The sequence below is a fragment of the Calypte anna genome, chromosome 4A (genome assembly GCF_003957555.1).
Source record: "Calypte anna isolate BGI_N300 chromosome 4A, bCalAnn1_v1.p, whole genome shotgun sequence".
Lineage (NCBI taxonomy): Eukaryota > Metazoa > Chordata > Aves > Apodiformes > Trochilidae > Calypte > Calypte anna.
In genome coordinates this window covers 26,250,397-26,266,240 of record NC_044248.1, presented here as the reverse complement: position 1 = coordinate 26,266,240, position 15,844 = coordinate 26,250,397, and the positions used below count along the sequence as shown (strand labels likewise).

General features: G+C 34.6%; 1 protein-coding gene across 1 annotated transcript in view; it reads left to right on the top strand.

Moving 5' to 3' along the window:
* The first annotated feature begins 2,040 nt into the window (after window positions 1-2,040).
* WDR17 (WD repeat domain 17) overlaps window positions 2,041-15,844 on the top strand; it is a 39,153-nt gene continuing 25,349 nt past the window's right edge. The window contains exons 1-5 of the mRNA XM_008502520.2: window positions 2,041-2,130; window positions 9,621-9,749; window positions 10,829-11,012; window positions 12,692-12,922; window positions 15,040-15,291. Of these exons, the coding sequence (XP_008500742.2) occupies window positions 2,065-2,130; window positions 9,621-9,749; window positions 10,829-11,012; window positions 12,692-12,922; window positions 15,040-15,291 (862 nt within the window). The 5' untranslated portion in view covers window positions 2,041-2,064. The remainder of the gene's footprint in view (window positions 2,131-9,620; window positions 9,750-10,828; window positions 11,013-12,691; window positions 12,923-15,039; window positions 15,292-15,844) is intronic.

Here is a 15,844-nt window from a genome sequence, read left to right as displayed (position 1 = left end):
CCGTAATTGTACTGTCTAGGAGTTAAGTCCTGATCCTGAAAAGTGTAAAATTATTCTCTCATTCCCAAAATAGGAGCACTTGGTTCCCAAGGGAAAATTGTGAAATATGTCTTGCATAGTTTTTATCATAGAATATCCCATTTGGAATGGATGATAGAATCACAGAATGGTTTGGGTTGACTTTAAAGATCATCTAGTTCCAACTAGGAACATGGGCAGGGACACCTTCCCCTAGACCAAAGCCCCATCCTTGAACATTTCCAATGAGGAGCATTGGAACAACAACTTCTCTGAGCAAAAATAACATGCATATGATTTGCTCACAGGAGTGGTACATCAGTAGTTTTCATCATTTAGTCACAGCCTTTCTTTAACCATATGAATAGGGGTGTCTGAATTAATCCTGTATTTCCCATAGCATTTATAAGACCGTGCAATTCTGTGCACATTGCATTGTTTATATTTGAGCCAAGGTCTAAAAGGCAAATTAATCTGAAAAAATAAAGTAGGATGGTGGGAAATTCCTCTGTATATTTTTGTGTATGTATACATTTATCTGGAAGACTGTATAACCACAAAAAAAATCTGATCTGGGGATGTTACTTCCCATAAATGTAGTGGGGATTTTGATTGAAATTTTTACTATTTCCTCTGTGTGGTTTGTTGTGTTTTTGGGCTTTTTTGTTTGTTTTTTTTTTTTTCCTTGAGTGTCACAAATTCTGAGTAAGAGCTTGGAAAGCAAAAGTATTGCTCCTTTTGTTTCTGTGCTGTGTATTTGAGAACATAGCTTGCTTATATTATAGCTGTAATGGAAACTTCATGTGCTAGAGTAGGACTGGCAAGGAAGCTGAATTACTCTCTGGAAATGATCAGTAGTGTTGACCACTAACTCCAGGTTAATTCTGCTACTTCCAGCTGCTCTTGCTTTGTTTGTTTCTTGATTGAACAATTGACATCACAGTCTAGCTTTTGCATTTATTATATTAAAAATTTTTGGGGAACAGTTTGCTAATTCAGTATAAAAAGACACAGATGGTCAGGCTTTTAGAGTTCTTAAACTGGGGTTTTTGAGGTCCTCAGAATCTCTGAGGATTTGGTAGCTGCTGCCACCATGCAGTCAAGATTTGTATGATAATGTATCCTAAACAGCACAGCTGATGAAGTGTGCTGCTGCAGTACTGAGTTGTGCTGTGAGCAATACAGTTCTTATTCCTGTTTTTTACCTCTTGTTTTAGTCAGTAAAATGCACAGTGAAATAATTTGTGAAACTTGGGAGCATACATAAAAAGCATAATTGTCTGCAGAAGGAATAAATGCAGTTGGATAAGTGAGACTTGCCCGAGGGAGAGAAAAGAAGCAGATGCATTCTGATGAATTAGTGAAAATTAGGCTTTTTAAATTTTCCAGCCAGTGCTGATGGTTGTAGCTGTACCCTTCAGGTTCAGCTGGCTGTGCATTATTAAGATGCAGACTTTTTCTTTCTTTCTTTTTTTCCCTTTTTAAAAAAATGTTAAATGTAACATGTTTGTCACTTGCAATAATTGTAGCCCCTCCTATTATGCCAGTTGAAACCACTCCCTGCATAACCAAAACACGTCACTCCTCATGATTCTGAAGGTATTTTACATTTCTGTATAAGCTGTTGTGCACTGAACTGCATATCTTTCAGGCAGTACATTTGAAAAAATAGGAAAATAATTTTTTAGGAGGCAAATAAGAATGAATCAAACAACATCTTTATTTTCAGAGCTCAGAAGTACTGTAAAATCAAGCTTCAAGCACTAACTTGCTTTAATTTAAAATATTGGAAAATATAACCTAATAATTGTTTTACTGTTGATTTCTGGTTTCCAATTAAGAATCCAATACATACAGCATTTAAATTGCTGCTAAAACCATTTAAATTATGTAATTATTAATGTAAAACTTACTGATGTAGAGTTATATCAGAGTTCATATCTAATCTTTGGGTAGCTTGTAGTTTTGAGTGAATTCTAGCACAGAACTCATTGTACTTATGAGTTTAGTTTCTGTATTTTTTTAATTTCAACTGTGCCTTCTGTTATGGCTTGGATAACTTACATTTCCCACTGGTTTGATGAAGATGATTGGTATGAAGGACAACAACAAGTAAGAATTATTTAATATTTTCTCTTTTACTTCCTTTATATTTTTCTTCTATAATATGCTGTGCATTATATTACTAGTACCAAAAGTAATATTCCATTGTGGTTCTAAGAAGGAGTTTTTAGTAGATTTAATGAGACCTGGAATTGTAGGTAAGCACATCAAAAGGATGGATAAAAGATATTGGAGGTTTGGTGGCCAACTACTTGCATTTCTTAGGTTGCATCATAAGTAGTAATACTTTAATATGCAATGAAATAACAGTCAAGTATTTAATTTGATGTATTAAGAAGAATTAAAATACTGTGCATGGAGTAAGCTACTTAAGCAGTAATGAAGTAAAATGTATTTGGGAGATACTAATTCATCTAGGGTAATTTCCAAGTTGTACGTTGGATACTTGTATATTTTTATTAACATTTTTCTAAGGAGAGGAGTTGTTACTATAGCAACATTTGCAGGATATCTTGGATTTTTTTTAACTGCATGCCTTGGGCAAGCTGCTTTCCTAGATTTATGGTGGGAGGTGAATATAAGTCATTTTTTCACTACATGAAGCTCCTTTATGTAACAATATATTTTTGTGGTTTCTATTTTTTGTTTTGGTATTATATTTTCAGCTATTGAATTAGAATGCAGGAGATGCCACTGAAACATGAGGGCCTGCAGCTCCTTTAGTTGTATTACTGTGTATTAGTTGTTAATGCCAGGTATAGGTTTGTAAGCAAAGACAGCAGATTTTAACTTTTCCACTGTTGTCATTTTATATGTCACTCATGATGTGAATGTTTCAGAATGTTCCAAATGTGTAGTTATCTTTTAACAGCTGCTCATCAGGGTGTGAAATGTGCGTCTGGAGTTTCATCTTTGCAATTTGCCAGCAGAAAAGCAATCTTCTCATGATTGTGGTAGCTCTGGGCTGTTATTTCAAATCCAAACTTCTTCCAGTCTTCAGACACAAGTCCACAATGTTTTTAGGACTTCTTCCCTTGTAAAGCCAGGGGTCCTGTGGTTATATTGGTTCTAGTAGTAATTTGGCTATAGGTTTTTTTGTGGAGGTTTAAAACATCTGAATGCTAGTTGAACACTTGTTTTATTTAAAATGTTTTTTTTTTTTAAATAGAGTTATTTTCCTAATCAGCATCTGGGCAAATAAATGCACTAATTTTAAACACTTGCTGGTTATCACTAGTTAGGAAATGTCATCTGCAAGTGTTGTTTCTAAGAATCAAGCTGAGGCTTCTGTTGTTTTTGAAAAATATTGCTTAAATATGAATCTTTGCCCCTGGTTCTAGTTCTCCAGGACCCACAGATAGTCTTTGTATCATTATTGTACAGAAAAGCAGGAAAAACCTTTTTCATTTTTGCAGAGAAGCATGCAAACTCCCTGTGTATGCTGCTTAGTGGTAAACTAGCAACTAACTTGACACTTTAAGAACTACTGTATTACCTAGGTTAATTCCTGCTGGGAAGTAGGAGGGCTTTAGATCTTGTTTAGAGGAGTACATGCATAAACTTTAATTTTTCTACATTATTCTATATTGTAATGTTATAATTAACATTGTCAGTCAACAAAGTTAACAATTCTTTAAACAAAGAATTTTTGTTTAGAGGGGGTAGCTTGTCTTATATTGAGGTATCTAGTTCTTAAGAAATTGTAACTAATATATGACACTGCCATTATATCATATATTCATAAAGTGGTTTGGGTTGGAAGGGACCTTAAAGATCATCAATCTCTAATCTCTCTGTTGTGGGCAGTGACACCTCCCACGAGACCATATTTCTCCAAGCCCTGTGAACACTTTCTCTGAGGGAGCATCCACAACTTCCTTGGGCAAGCTATTCCAGTCTCTGACCACCCTTGCAGTAAAAAATTTCTTCCTAATGTCTAACTGATCTACCTTCTTCCAGTTTAAAGCCACTACCCCTCATCATATCACTACTTGCCCTTGTAAAAAATCATAGGAGAGGTGCTTCAGGCCTCTGGTCATCTTCGTGACGTTCCTCTGGACTCGGTTTCTAACATTTTTTTGCTATGGGTCCATTAAAATCCATAACAGCTGATCTTTGACATTATGCATATTGTGTAAGATTTCTTCTCATCTTCTGATATGATTGCCTTTTACTTTTGAGATTCTGCAGATTCAGAAATCAATTGATACCAATACATGAAATGGATAGGTAGCATAAAATAGAGTTTAGAAAATATATTACATAAATCCTTCCAGAAACAGTTTTTGGAAATGTCATTGCTCTGTTTAGTAGATTTAATTTGTCTATTGGGTTTTAAGTTGCATGTGTACCAGAATATTTCCAATTAGCCTTTATTTCATGGGCCTGGAAATAACTGTCATGTTAAGAAATTATTATTATTATCATATGCTGGCTATTTTCCATCCCCACTGGAAGATGGCACATACTACTTGTGCTATACTCTTACATGATAGTCCATACTGTTGAGGCAGACAGGAAGAGTTTGGTTTCTGCTGTGTCTTAAAGTCACACAGGCTGGTTTTGATAATGTCTATAAAAAATAAATTCATTGTACATTAGCCAGGGCTCAAACTTGTCCCATTGAATAGGGTAATGAATTTGAAACTATGGTTCACAGGTCACATTTTCATCTCCAGTTGGTTTTCATATAATCATAGACTGGTTTAGAATGGTTTTGGTTGGAAGGGTACTTAAAGATTATCCAGTTCCACACCCACTTCGTGGGCAGGGACACTTTCCCTGCCCACAGGATTATTTTCCCACAAAGATGGGTATATATACCCAGTGTCTTTAAAGAGGCATCACTTTTATATCACAAAACACAATCTTTATTATGTTATCATTGAAATATTGACAAAAATACTGGTAGCTGAGGAGAGTAGACTTGATGAGATATAACAGTTTTATATGTCAAATATATAGGACTGACAGCAAGCTTTCCATGTTAGAAAACAGGATGGACATTAGAAAAACCAGATGGACCACTATTGATAATGATATAAGCATATATGATTGATTGTGCTTGATGGTTATAAATATATGAATACCTGCAAGAACACCTCTTGATAATTAAAGGGTGCCAAGTGATACATTTAAAGAGCTATTATTATTCTATAAATATCATTTTAGTGCAAATGGGAGATACAGTGAGCAATGAATACAGTGTGTAGTGGAAGCATAGAAAAAGGAGTTAGGTTAAAATTAAAATGGTGCCTGTTAAAGAGCTGCAGTTGCCAAGCTACTGACACTGCTGTTCTGTGTGTGCAGGGTGGCACAATGCTCAGTCTTTTCTCCTGCATCCTTTAATGACTGCATTATTCTGTGAACATCAAGGTTTTAGTTCCTTCATCGCTCAAGTGAAGTGATTTCATTCTACAATCACAGCAAGATTTTGCATTTATGGGAGCAACAAGGTATAGGAATAAGCATGGAATCTTAAGTGGTTTACAAAAAATTATACCTGTGCTAAGGTAGGGATTATTAGGAATTTATATTTTAAGTTACTGACATATAGCCATGTCTGTGTATTTTGTCCATTCAGTTGTTATTTTTAAATAATATGAACTCTGTGGTATACAGAATTTCAATTCAATGCGGCTTTTTTTTCTATATTTAGCAACAAGGAAGTATTTAGCATCTTGCTGCTCATGCCAGTTGAAAAGAAGGGGGAGGTTGTCTTCCCTCTTCCCTCCATCTCCTTGGAAACTGTGGGCATCGTTTGATAGCTTTCCCAGTGTGGTACAGTTTTTACATGCAGTTTTTTCAGTGTGTACTTCAGACTCCAATATAATTACTTGTACAATCCTTTTGAAATAAAAGGCTTTTTAATAAAGTATGAAAAATACCTATTGTATAAAAATCCAGTATGTGTGAAATATATTTATATATTTACTCAATTATAGTATATTTCTAGGTCTGTCATTTTACTCAGGCTGTTCTAAGTAATGCTGCTTTCTCCCTTTTACTGTATGTTTGAAAGAAGTCTACAATGCCTGACAATAAACTGCTTTAATGCACGATACTTGAGAGGTTAACAGTCAGTAAGCCACAAAATTAGTTTCTTCTAGGTATTACTGTACTGAATTTCAAAGCAAATGCTTCTTTTTAATTGAAATGTTTTTTGTAACAGAGCATATAACTTATTACATGGAACAAGAAATATTGAGGGTATTAAAATGGCAAGTACTAGTAAATAAAGTGCAAATTCCTTTCTATAATGTATCTCAATATTTAGCAAACTTAATTTTCTTACACATGCTTAAATAGGGAAAAGCTATATGAAGAATCAAGGTTCACTAATGCTTCTTAAGCATGAATTAAATCAATGAGATAATCATATATCACAAATCAGACATTTTTATTTGAATATCAGACTTGAATAAAACTAGTGTATTATCAAAAAAGTTGTTTTAAATTAAACTTGCGAGTGATGCATCTATTGGTGATTTCTTCAAAAGACATTAGTTACCTTTTATCTTTAATGTAAATGTGGAAGAAAGAGAAGACATGGTGTTCTGCTTCAAATATAGTATTTAATATGACATCCAGTAATGCTTAGAGACATACATACAGAACTAGACTGAAATAATTTTATAGCCATTTTATTATAATTACTTTTATCACTATGAATCTAGCCTGAACTCCAGTTGGTGACATTTACATTTGGAAATCATTAAAATACCCTGAACTGTTCAGGTGTCCTGATTACACTAAAGTATCTTATTTTTTTTTAAAAAAAGCCTCCTCATTGTTAATCAGCTTCACAGAATACATAGAGATATTAGTGCTAGAAGTGGAACAGCCTCCAAACCCAAAGCATCAGGCTGTTTTGTATGATCATGGTAATTCTAAAACCAATGTAGAGAACCTTTTTCTTTTTGTTCTAGATTTCACCACTTAGGTTTGGAGTCCTCCTTATTCTCAGCTGCTTATAGTAGCATTCATCTATAGGCTAAATTTCATGTAATCAGGAATAACTTCTCTCGTGTCAAGGCAAAAGTAAAGATATACTGGATATATAGAACAGGAATTCCTTTTATGCAGATTACTGCAGAATCCTACAAGACAAATCTCTTGTTACTCTGAATGAAATGTTTGTGGAATTCTGTTTTAGCATCTGTAGGAGATCTTATCTTTATAATTAATTTAGCCTGTAATCAGACTGCAAATTAAACAAGATTTAACATATTTTCTTACGGATTAAACTTTATCAGATCCTGTTAGTTCCCATATGAGAATTTTAAGAAAAAGGATCTGTACAAACCCAGAAAAATCAATCATTACTAGGAAATAAATATTTGCACACTAATGTTTCTGAAGAAACTTTAACTTTTACTCAGTCTTACGTGCAGCAAACCTACAAACTCAAGCTATGACAATTGTACATCTAATTTTCTTCTACATCACCATGACTTTTTAAGTAGTCATTATCTGTTTACTGCCATACCTAGTGTTTTAACCATCATTTTACCTGGAATGAAGAGGGGAAACTAAGAGTTCTGGTTCCATGTGTTGTTCTGCATGTCAGTAGATTGTTAAGTAATCAACTGCATTAGTTTAATTTCTGAAAATGGGGCCATTTGTTTCTTCATTGTGATTGGAAAAAGCCTCTGTTGAATTTCTGAGTGTCCTAAGCCCAAATATTACCGAATATGTGATTGATACTTTAACTTCACAAAAGGGGCCTCTGGAATCTGTCATTTTACTAAACAGTAAATAAAACTAAGTGGCAAGAGCAGAAGTTTTATTTCTGTAGGACTCACGTAACTTATAGCATGAGATGGGTTGTCAGTGAACTGCAAGGTGATGTAATTTATAGAACTGTTCTCTCTAGAATTTCTAATTTATTTGCTGCAGAACTCCAAAAAGTTAATATTGTTGACAGAAACAGAAAGGAAGTCTTATAGCCAAAGCACTTATCTGCAGCAGAGCTGTATCTTGTGATTTGTTTTTCTTTATATTTCTCTTCTGTTTTTTTTACAGTTTTCTTTACCAAAATTTTCAGAGGTAAACATGGGTGTTTCATTTTCTTTTGACATTTAAAACTCAGCCACAACCTTTAAGCATTGTAATTACATTCATTGACTTCTTTTACTCAATCAGTCCTAAACCTTCAGCCTGATCCTAATCTGCTGAAGAAGCATCCAAAATTATTCTCTCCTAGGTTTTTTTGGTTGGTTGTGGTATTTTTTGTTTGTTTTTTTGGTTTTTCTACACTTTCCAAAGTGAAACAAAGAGACATAAAGTCTTAACCCTCATTCTATCACTACTTGCCTTTGTAAAAAGTCCCTCCCAGCTTTTCTTTAAAGCTTGGTATTGCCCCAACCCAGTTGCAGGACTTTGCACTTGGCCTTGTTGAACTTCGTGAACACCTCTCAAGCCTGTCAAGACCCCTCTGGATGGTGTCCCTTCCTTCCATATTGACCCCACACACAGCTTGGTGTCATCAGTGAACTTGCTGAGGGTGCACTCAGTTCCACTGCCCGTGTCTCCGACAAAGATGTTAAACAGTACTGACCCCTGAAACACTCCACTCATCACTGGTCTCCATTTGGACATCAAGTTGTTGACCACTACACTTTGAGTGTGACCGTCCAGCCCGTTCTTTATCCACTGAGTGGTCCAGCCATCAAATCCAGTTTTGATGACCAGGATGTTGTGTGGGACAGTGTTCGATGCTATGCACAGGTCCAAGTAGATGGCATCAGTTTTTCTCCCCTTGTCCACTGATGCTGTGACCCCATCATAAGGATTCTACTGATAGCCCAGCTGAACTCATACGTGTGAAGGGGTTTCCAATCTGAGTTATCTACATTTCCTGTGTATGGGTAGTACTTTCCATGATGCTCACAGAGCCTTGTTTGGATTGATTTTACTTAATGCTGAAGTGGTGAATCCTTTTTGAAGTTATTTGAACCTTGTTCTGCTGTTTGGATTACTTCACAGTTGCAGGCTGTGATCTACTTGGGCTTCTTTCTCAACCTCTGCTGCAGTTCTTTGACTTCTGGAGCCTTCTATAGTGGTGATAAAGCCACAGTTATTTCTGAAGGCTGATGGAACAGGCATTGCATCAGCTGGCCATTGGCTTGAACCATTGGCTATCACATGATGGCTAGATTCTAATTGAAACTGATGGCCTTTCCTACTGTTCTGCTGTAAATAAATGCATCAAGACTCATTTTGAGGATTTTCTTAAATTACAGAATCACAGAATAGTTGAGGTTGTAGGGCACCCCTACAGGTAATTTTTTACAACCCACCCAGGAATTCAGTTTTAACAATGCCTTTGCAAATGTGTGAATTCTTGGTCTTAATAGAGTATGTAAATGGACCACAGAAAAATGGGCTAGCTTATGGGCTCTAACTAACATTTTAACACTGTCATGATTTAGATGTGATCTGGGTGGATAACATGTATATGTTATATTTGGGAAAAAAAATTATTATTCTGTTCTTTAACATTCTGTCATCTTGTCTAATGAATTTCTGTTCTAAAGGCAAAAATGTCACAAGTTAAACAAGTGGGACTTCTAGCTGCTGGATGTCAGCCATGGAACAAGGATGTATGTGCTGCTAGTGGAGACAGATTTGCTTACTGTGCTACCCTGGCTATTTATATTTATCAGGTAAGATTATTTTTAGTTAGCACAGAAATCACATTTTACATTGTCATCTATATCACTTTGAACCCTTTCAATAGGTTTTTCAACAATGCTTTTGGAAATATGATTGCTGCTGAGATGTCTGTGTAAAGCTCAATCTTCCTTTCAAGATAGTCTCTCCAAATTATTTTTTCTTCTTGCTGTAACTAGTGCAAAATATTGATATAAACTTTATATTTGAAGTAGTATGTGTCAAGAATTATTCTTAAGATTTGGGATTTCAATCCAGCAAACACCTTAGATGAATGATTTGCAGTGGTAGAAGAATGGGTTCTGAGTGAGAAAGAAAGCAATTCCCTGGTTTCATGTGAAGGTGTAGTGTAACAGCTATCTTTTGAAGTACTAAAATCCACTGTGCACAGTTGTGCATTAGGTTGTCCACCTTTCTTTGGTTTGGAACAAGTTATAATTTCCTTAACTTCTGAACTGCTCATCACTGCAGTCTTCTGAAGTTAACAGGTACTAGACACCAATATGTAGCAAAAAAATAGAAATGCTGTGGCATGTGAAATTTTCAGACTGAGAAATATGTCAGGAAACAAAGGATAGACTTACTTGAACTTCATCAGTTAAACTACTAATAGGATTAAATAAACAAAATTTACCATATCATGTTTGGGTATTTGATTTTGTTTTTTTATTTTATTTTAGATTGTACTGTGATTTAAGAAATAAGAAGGATTTTAAACTAATTTTCATATTCTGTCTTGCTTAACCCCTTACAGATTACTAAATCATTGTTACAGTAAAGCAAAGCATTTTGTGATTGTGTTTGAGTTATTAATTGGAATATAATACTTGACAAGTAAAAAGAGGATAGGCTATGTTAATACTGGTTGCTGGTTGAATATTTAACAACAGCTTTCCTGTCCAAGTCAAATGTATGAGAATTTGATTCATTGAGATATCAGGTCCTGACAATTGTCCGTCCTCCATTAAATTAATCTTCAACACTTTTATATGATCTGTTCTCCAACCCAACAGTACTTAAAATGAATTTTACAAAATATGTATTTCTGAAATTAATTTCACTTTTTCTTCAGCTGGATCACCGATACAATGAATTCAAGCTCCAGGCAATTATGTCTGAGCATAAGAAGACAATCACAGCCATATCTTGGTGTCCCCACAATCCTGACGTGTTTGCAAGTGCCGGTGCAGATAGTTTAGTGATTATTTGGAATGTGACTGAACAGAAAGTTGTAGCCAAGCTGGACAATACAAAAGGTATTTCAGACATTGAGATGTATTTTATCCATACAGCTTTGTCATCCAGTAGTATCAGAAATAATTGATACAGAGTAAATAGGCAAGCCAGAAGTTTAACAATAGATAACACAATATTTTGTCAGATGTGTTGCAGTTCATTTTAGAAAATAATGACAGTGTGAGTATATGTTTTCTAAGCCATCTAGTAATTGGTAAAGAAAGAGGTTATTCTTTTTTTTCTAAAGTACTTGACCAGTTCAGGAATTTACTTTGTCATTGATTTCTTGTTGAGCAGGAAAAAAACCAAAACCACTTTCCATTACTGTATAAAAGGGTAAACAATTGAATTTTAAACCTTGTGTGCTTTAGTGATAGCTTTATGGAAGTGAAAGCAAATAAGCATTTTTTGAAAAACATTTTTTTGTTTAACTACCCTCGTGCTTGTCTACCTGCAGTTTCTCTCAGAATTTGGAACTGCTGATTAGGAGATTGTGGTAGAAGATGAGAGCATTAAAAGTCTGTTTACCACGTTTCCCTGCTCCATTCAGATTGATTCCCTTCAGACAAAACCAGTAACTGATTTCTCTTCTATCAGTCTTTGTCATATGTCCTTGACTCCTGCATCTGCATGTAGGTGCAACCCAGGAACAGTCAGTATTTTAGGATATTCAAAGTCCAGAGGACTTCCTACTCTTTTCTTTCCAGTGCACTTAGGATACCTCTGAAAATCTTGTATATCTTGCATATCCTGCAAAAGGAATGAGTAGGGAAAAAACACATTGATTTGATCTATTCTAACCAGTATACTGTATCAGATTATGCATTAATGTAAAAGCTGATATTTATTTTTCAGTTAATTCTGTGTTTAAAAAACTACTTCATCAGTGACTATGTGTGAAAGAAATAGTTTTATTTTAAACTTTTTAAAAGCTAATTTATTTTTAGAGTTATATATTTAGACCTCCTGTTACCGCTACTTTTATTGTCTTTGATGCTGCCATATTAAGGAGTCCAATATCTAACTGTTTTGAATTTTCAGCTTGAGCAATTTGTCTTAGTGTCATTTATTCCTTAATGTGCTAATAAATCATGAGAATAATGCGGGTTGGAGATGTTAAGGGCAAAATTCTTTAACTGGAATTCCTACAGTTAGGTTTAGGCAACTGAGTTAGAACTGTCATGTCCTGGAGGAAGCTATCGGGAGTTCCCTTTAACTTGCAGAGTTAGCTTTTCAGTTCCTTCCCAAATACCTTCCTGTTTATCTCTAGCTTAAATTCATGTTTTCCCCCAAAAAAGAAATCTTAAATTTTTCAGTATTTTGCCAGTTTATAACTTACAAATAATGTACAGTAAAGCATAACATTGAATTGAACTGTAAGTGAATGAAAATATCAGGCTTATCCTCTTTCATAGGTCTTCGACACTAATAAAATCAAGTAAAAGTATTTTCAAATACAGCACAACAAAGCAGCTTTAAAATAATTTGGGAAATAATTCTACTCCCTGCCTATTTATGTGTGTAGTTTACTTTTACACCATCAGATGTTCATGCAGTTTTCTAAATTTCAGTCTTAACATTTTTAACTAGAAGAATAATTATTTCTACACCGTTTGAAGACAATTAGTGATACTGGCTCAAGCAGTAATGCACTGGATTTCTTGTAATGGTTCTTATAAAATTTACTTGTATGTTTCAGGAATTCCTGCATCACTTAGCTGGTGCTGGAATGCAGGTGATGCAGTTGCGTTTGTGTCCCACAGAGGTCCGTTGTACATTTGGACTATCTCAGGACCTGACAGTGGGGTAACTGTCCACAGAGAAGCACACAGTTTCTTGTCAGATATCAGTCTATTTAGATGGCATCCGAGGAAAAAAGGAAAAGTAGTATTTGGACATACTGATGGAAGCCTGTCTATTTTTCAGCCAGGTAACAACTGATACAAGTCATTGCGCACTTCGGTTGTTTAGATTTTATAACATATGCAAATATATAAAACTTAGTCTTAGTTCCTGGTATTCCTGCTTCTTTTATCACAAAAATTTGTTTTCTTAAAGAGCACAGAGCATTTTCTTTGTATCTTCTCCCTTTTGCAACCAAGTAACACTCCAATGTCAAAATGTGTACCCTGACTTGTTATTGGACCAGAACTTAGTTTGTCACCAGGTGAAATCCATTTAAAAAGAAAAAGATTATTCCTTATTTTAAAGGTTTCAGTCCTTTTGTAGGATAAGGGAATACTATCCCACAGAATACTATAGAATATAGTGAATATCTACTTGTGAGTAGATATCTTGTGAATATCCACAAGTTCCTGCATACTGCTTGGAAGTTCAGTGTGACTGACTCCTTGAAGGGTCAAGTCTTTCTATTTAGGTGTGTCTCTGCCACATAATAAGTGGATAACAAACTTATTTTCATTATTGTTACCTGTTTTTCTTCTCTTTTGGCTGCATTTTCTTTTCACTAACTCCAGAATGTCCATTAATGTAGCAGAACATTTAGACGGAAGGAAAAACATGCAATGATTTAAGATTGGTACCCTATTTTTAAAGAAATACAGTGGAGTCATGTAGATCCAAGTGTCCTATATTAGTTTACCTTACTTTTGTTCTCAAAATAAGCATAGCTTACTTGAATGCCCTGTGACTCAACTGTATGATTCACAGGGCTGATGTGGGGGTTTTATGCAGTATAAAAGTTGAAGATTTAGGGTTTCCATGAGCTTTGCTTCCAGCCTCTTGTGAAGCACAGGTAAAATTGAATAGTTTCTAGATATCTGTATCCCCCAATCAGTTTGTCGGTTTTTGGGGACTGAAGTGTTTGAACCTGACTGGCTTTGATCACTCGAGGGCTTTCTGCCTTTAGTTCTTGTAAAGCTAACTCAAAAAAAGACAACTGAAAAGCTACAATTCTGCTTTTATTGTCGGTTCTTTGTTTTCATTTGAATATTGATTTTTAGTCAACAAAAAATCTGAACTGAAATGTAAGTGGAAAACTTTTTTAAAGAAGACAGAAATTCTGAGTTTTTTGCAAATTTGAAGCATTTTATCTAATGGTATTTCTAATGTTATACCTGATGGTTCAAAAAACACAACTGTGCCATTGTTGTTATCTTGTATACAAGCAAATGGAATGGAGAGATAAGTTCACGCTCTTCTTTTATTCTTTTATCTTATTTCCCCCATGTCTGGTCATGATTTATTATTTATAGATATAATGTGCACTCATAGCATTTTTCCTAGAAAATCACAATCAGAGTTGGTTTAATATTCAGAATTTTCCCCAGTGAATAAAATCTTTTCAGCATATTTTTTTAGTCTGTATCAGAAAAGGCTTTGTTTTAAATAAAAAATTAAGGAATATAGGTAGCACTTGGCATTTATCATTAGATAACTGTGCTCTTTGTTATCAAAATTGAAAATTAGATTAAAAAATGAATAATGGAAGATATCAGTTCATTATTTCTAGGAGAGCTTAGTTTTTTAATATCACAACTTCAGTAATACAGAACTATGCTAATTATTTATTTGGACATTATACAGTCTTATCAATCTAAGAGCCAGCTCTCCATAAAAAAACCCAAGAAGTGGTAAATAAACCTAATGTTACGAATTGTGGTTCTTGATAATGTGGAACAACAAGTGAAACACGTCTTCTGTTATGCAGGTGTCAGATACTTAGTGACTTGTTCTTATACTCAAATAGCTTGTATTCTAAGCTGTGCTGCAGGCTTTTATACATTGTCCTAACAATTTCCATGAGTATGATTTAACTTAATTTTTCTTTAGTATAAAATTATGTAAATGCACCTGATAGCTGTTTCTATTGTATGCTGAATTAAAAATAAAATTAGATCAGATGGAGCCAGAACTCCATTTAGTCAAATATTGCAAAGCCAGCTTCATTAATTTCACTGGTGCAGGTAGCAAACAGGATACTAAAACTTCATGGAAAGAGAAAAATTGTGTTTGCTGACCTTGTAACTGTTGAAAGGATTTACTGGATTTCATTTTGAAATAATCTGTTTTCTTATGCTATTAAAGGTTCTAAAAATCAGAAGCATGTCTTAAGACCAGAGTCTCTTGAAGGAACAGATGAAGAGGATCCAGTTACAGCACTGGAGTGGGACCCTTTGTCAACTGACTACCTTCTTGTTGCTAATTTACATAATGGTATTCGACTAGTTGACTCTGAATCTTTGTCCTGTATCACAACTTTTAATTTTCCTAGTGCAGCAGCATCTGTTCAGTGTTTGGCTTGGGTTCCTAGTGCACCTGGAATGTTCATAACTGGAGGTAAGCCTTTTATTTCCTGATTTATGCAAAGGTAATAAATATAGGACTGAGTCTTCAAAAGTTATACTTCAAGTTTCATCTTTCCATTTCTTAAAATTTCTACGAATAAAACCATACATGCATTGTAAAAAAAGTAAAGGGGAAAAAAAAGAGGAAAAAAAGAATATAAAACTGCACTCAGCTTTTTTTGTATTTTTGTAATTGTTGGGTATATAGACAAGTGACTTTTAACTGTTTTTTATACTAAATATTTTCTTCATGTGCATGTTAGCAACAAATATGAGAGTTACTGTGGGAAGGGGAATAGTAATGCATTATCCTAGTGGATGTCACTCCTTGCTCACCAGTTCACCTTTATCTTCAAAAGGATTTTTTAAAAGTACTGTATTTCCTACTTCTTTTCTACACCAGAGACATTAGTGCTCAGGTTGAAGAACTAATGAATAAGGAAACTGAGACTGTGAGGTTATTTTATAACGAGAGATGTTCCGTGGAGTTTTTTTACTGAAGCTTAAATAACTAATACTAATAATTATTTTGCTAATAATTATTA